This window comes from Entamoeba nuttalli, assembly GCF_000257125.1.
Source record: "Entamoeba nuttalli P19 unplaced genomic scaffold asmbl_3886, whole genome shotgun sequence".
Classification (NCBI taxonomy): domain Eukaryota; phylum Evosea; order Mastigamoebida; family Endamoebidae; genus Entamoeba; species Entamoeba nuttalli.
In genome coordinates, this window is record NW_008576396.1 from 1 (window position 1) to 4,141 (window position 4,141).

General features: G+C 26.1%; 4 protein-coding genes across 4 annotated transcripts; 2 read left to right on the top strand and 2 right to left on the bottom strand.

The window, feature by feature from the left end:
* Positions 1–74: 74 nt before the first annotated feature.
* Positions 75–605, bottom strand: ENU1_085070 (hypothetical protein; the record flags this gene model as incomplete). The annotated part of the gene is made up of 1 exon (XM_008858818.1): positions 75–605. The coding sequence occupies one exon, from the start codon at positions 603–605 to the stop codon at positions 75–77; it is 531 nt and encodes a 176-aa protein (XP_008857040.1).
* Positions 606–1,617: 1,012 nt separating this feature from the next.
* On the top strand, positions 1,618–2,259 carry ENU1_085080 (lysozyme, putative; the record flags this gene model as incomplete). The annotated part of the gene is made up of 1 exon (XM_008858819.1): positions 1,618–2,259. One exon carries the CDS (start codon positions 1,618–1,620, stop codon positions 2,257–2,259), a length of 642 nt encoding a protein of 213 aa, XP_008857041.1.
* A 261-nt stretch (positions 2,260–2,520) lies between these two features.
* ENU1_085090 (GTP-binding protein, putative) lies at positions 2,521–3,618 on the top strand (the record flags this gene model as incomplete). The annotated part of the gene is made up of 1 exon (XM_008858820.1): positions 2,521–3,618. One exon carries the CDS (start codon positions 2,521–2,523, stop codon positions 3,616–3,618), a length of 1,098 nt encoding a protein of 365 aa, XP_008857042.1.
* A 50-nt stretch (positions 3,619–3,668) lies between these two features.
* On the bottom strand, positions 3,669–4,070 carry ENU1_085100 (adaptor protein (AP) family protein; the record flags this gene model as incomplete). Its single annotated transcript, XM_008858821.1, has 1 exon — positions 3,669–4,070. One exon carries the CDS (start codon positions 4,068–4,070, stop codon positions 3,669–3,671), a length of 402 nt encoding a protein of 133 aa, XP_008857043.1.
* Between the last annotated feature and the right edge of the window lie 71 nt (positions 4,071–4,141).

Below are 4,141 nucleotides of genomic sequence, written 5' to 3' on the forward strand. Positions count from 1 at the left end.
AAAAAAAGATATTCAATTAAATAATAAGTAATGTACAATGTGATGAGACAGATACATAAAAAAACTTATTTGTTTTAATGATAAGTTTTCATTTTTAAAATAGCATTTTTTAGTTGAGAAGAAGTATTAACATGACTCATAAATTTTCTCATTAATAAAGAAATTTGTTCTTCTAATGTGTCAATTGAAATGACATATTTACCATTAAAATAAATATTCATAAAATCAAATAATTTTTTTGTTAATGGTAAATTTTTTTCTTTAGAGAATTGAGCAGATGATTTTTTAATAATATTAGCATATGATGATTTGGTATTATTAATTTTATCTCTTATTTGTGTTGGTGATTTTTTAAAATGAAAATTTGTGGTAAGACATTCAGAACATTCTTTTAAAAATTCATTCAATGTCTTATATTTTCTTTGTGATAACTGCCATTTTTTATATTTTAACATCACAAAAATAGTAATTTCATCATTCCATTGATATGAAACAAAACGAGAATAACTTATTTTTTCATTCAAATCTTCTTCAGATTGACTAGCCATTTTTGGGGTAATAACAAAACTTTCTATAGGGACTGGAGTAAAAACTGATAAACTCATTACTTAACAGGATGGAATGAATAATCGCAAATCTATCTGTTAAATAGTTCTATATTTTCCAAAAATAATAATTCTTCTTTCAATTCCCTTCAATATCATTTATTCTTGTCTAATTTTACTTATCCAATCTTTTTTTTCACCATATTTAGAATTCTCTGATTTGAGTTCTATTTCCAACACCGTCAAATTCCTGAATTTGTTTTTTTATTTGCTCTTTTTCTCCTTTTGACGAACTTAAAATCTTCTAATTTTTCCATCACTTGTTATTAAACCCTTTTATACCACAGTTTATCCATTTTTATCCTATTTATTAAAATAATGATTTAAGTTTTTATTTTTAAGTTTTAAAATCTAAATCTGCAACATGCGATTTACTAAAGAATAGAAATCATACAAATTTTCTATCATTGATAACATTCACAACAAAAATGGTGTGACGTCCTGATATTACTATTTTTCTCTATTTTCTACGTTATTGAAGCAAAATAACTTTTTGATAAAGAGAAAGGATAAACCAGTAGTAATAACACTGTTATACAAAACTATTGAATACCCAATATTTATCTTTTATTTCTTGATATGAAAAATGGAAAAACTACCAAAGATAATAGAATAAAGTGAGAATAACATAAAAATAAAATGAATAATATTTTAAACTAAAAAAAAGAAAATATCGAATAAAACTAATTGTTAAATCAAAAAAAAATATACTATTTCGTTTTAATAATACAATCCAAATTAAAAATTAAAAAAAAAATAATTTATAGTTCAGATGAATAATCTTTATGAAAACTTAGAGAAAATTCATTTAATTAAGGATTTAAATAAAATAAATTAAATCTTCCAAATTATTCTAAGATTTCTAAGAAAAATTGAAATAAATTAAATTTTCCAATATTATTTTTATTTATATAATTAAAGAATAATAAATAGAATAAATAACTATGAAATATTATTTTTAATAATTTTTTTGGTTCCTTTAAATACTCTAAAAAAGTTCTTATTAAAATTAATGTTATTTATCCTTGCCGCAATTGTACTTACTGCACATGCAGCTTCTTATGGTGTTGATATTGCTGAATCTATTTCAACATCATCAATTAAGTGTTTAAGAGATCTTGGATTTAATTCATTCTTTATCTTTAGAGCTTGGAGAAGTCTTGGATCATTTGACCCAAATGCTAAATCAATCAATGAAAATGCTCTTGCTGCTGGATTTAGTGCAAAACACATTGATGCTTATTTCTATCCATGTTTTTCATGTGGAGATCCTGCAGGACAAGTAAAATCATTCTGGAATCAAGTCACTTCTAAAAAACTTAAGTTCGAAAGATTATGGTTTGATATTGAAGGAACTTGGTCTTCTTCTAAATCTAGTAATAGAAAATTCTTTGAAAGTCTTACTAATGAAGCTGCTGCTATTGGTATTAAATCTGGAATTTATGCTTCTTATTATAACTGGGAAGACATTGTAGGTTTAGACTACAAATTCAGCAGAGCTGGAAGTTGGCCAATTTGGTATCCACACTATGATGGTAAGAAAACATTCTCTGACTTCAAATCATTTGGTGGATGGACTTCTCCTTATATGAAACAATACAATGGTGATATGACTGCTTGTTCTCATGATGTTGATTACAACTACAGACCATAATTCTTAATTCACTTTTGTTTCTTTGAATTTCTTTTAGTCTTCATTTAAATAAAGTCTAATAAAACTTATTGGTTTAACTTTACAAGATACATTAATTAATCTCATCACGTTATCAATTTATCACTACTAAATTGATTTTTTGATTAGTTTTAAATACCATAATATTGATATATATAACAATATTAAAAAATAAAAAATAATAATAGTAAACAATTAATAAAAAGAACTATATAATATAAAAAAACAAGTAGAGAATAAATCATGTCATTGCAACAAAAGATTGATGATATTAAATTTGAATTATCGAGAACACAAGTTAATAAAGCTACAATGCATCATATTTGTATGATGAGAGCAAAAATGGCAAAATATCAACGAGAATTACTTGCACCAGAAAAAAAAGTTGCAGGAGAAGGGTTTGATGTAGCAAAGTTTGGAGATGCAAGAGTAGGAATGGTTGGATTTCCATCAGTTGGAAAATCTACATTACTTACAGCAATGACACCTACAGAATCAAAGATAGCAGCATATGAATTTACTACATTAACATGTGTTCCAGGAGTAATGGATTTAAAAGGGTCACAAGTTCAATTATTGGATCTTCCAGGAATTATTGAAGGAGCTAAAGATGGAAAAGGAAGAGGAAGACAAGTCATTTCAGTTGCTAGAACTTCTGATTGTATTCTTTTAATGATAGATGGAACGAAGTCGTTAGAATTAAAAGACAAAATTGAATATGAATTAGAAGGTGTTGGAATTCGATTAAATAAAGAACCACCAAGAATTCGTATTGTTAAAAAACTTGCAGGAGGAGTATGTTTTACACCTACAGCAAAACAAAGTGAATTAACACAAGAAATTGTTAGATTAGTATTAAAAGAATATAAAATATTAAATGCAGATGTTTATTGTGACACAGATTCTTCAGTCCAAGATTTAATTGATGTAATAGAAGATAATTGTAAATATATTCCTTGTATCTATGTAATTAATAAAATTGATGCAATGGAACCATCCGAAGTAGAAAAACTTCAAACACTACCTTATTTTTGTTGTATTTCTGCAGCTCAAGGAATTGGTTTAGATAAATTAAAAGAAATGATTTGGGAACAATTAAATCTAGTTAGAGTTTATACAAAAGTTCCTGGTGCTTTTCCTGATTTTAAGACTCCTATTGTTCTTCCAGCACGTAAAGCTACTGTGGAAAATGTTAGTTTTAAAATTCATAAACAACTTGCTACTCAAATGAAATATGCATTAGTTTGGGGAACTTCTGTTAAACATAGTCCTCAAAGAGTTGGTAAAGACCATCGTTTAGATGATGAAGATGTTCTTCAAGTAATGAAAGTTGGTAAATGAATGAGATATTTAATTACACATTATTCATTTTTATAAGAAAAAAAAGTTAATTAGAATAAAGGAGTTAATGATTGTTCCATTAACTTTAATTGAGAGAAATCTGATGATTTCATATGGAATGTAATTGTTTTCTTTATTGCATCAATATCAATATCAGCCATAATAATTATGTCTTTTATTAATTTGATAATCATTATTAGTTTAGCAACCGTTCCTTCTACTTTTTCTGCTACTACTTTAAACCCACAATCAACTAATACATTCTTACTTTCTCCTGGTTGAATATGATTAAAAACAAGAACTAAAGTAGAGTCACATGGGAATTTATGATAAATCTCTGCACATACTCGTGGTTGTGTTGGCACTCCTTCAGAAATAGACGCTAAATATATTGGCATTATAAGAGTATAAAATGAAACTTGTTTTGTTGAATGTGAAACTCCTAATTGCATTACATTATTCAATTTCCCTTCTAAAGAACTTCCATTAAAATATAATGGTAAATCAGTTGAATAAATTTCAT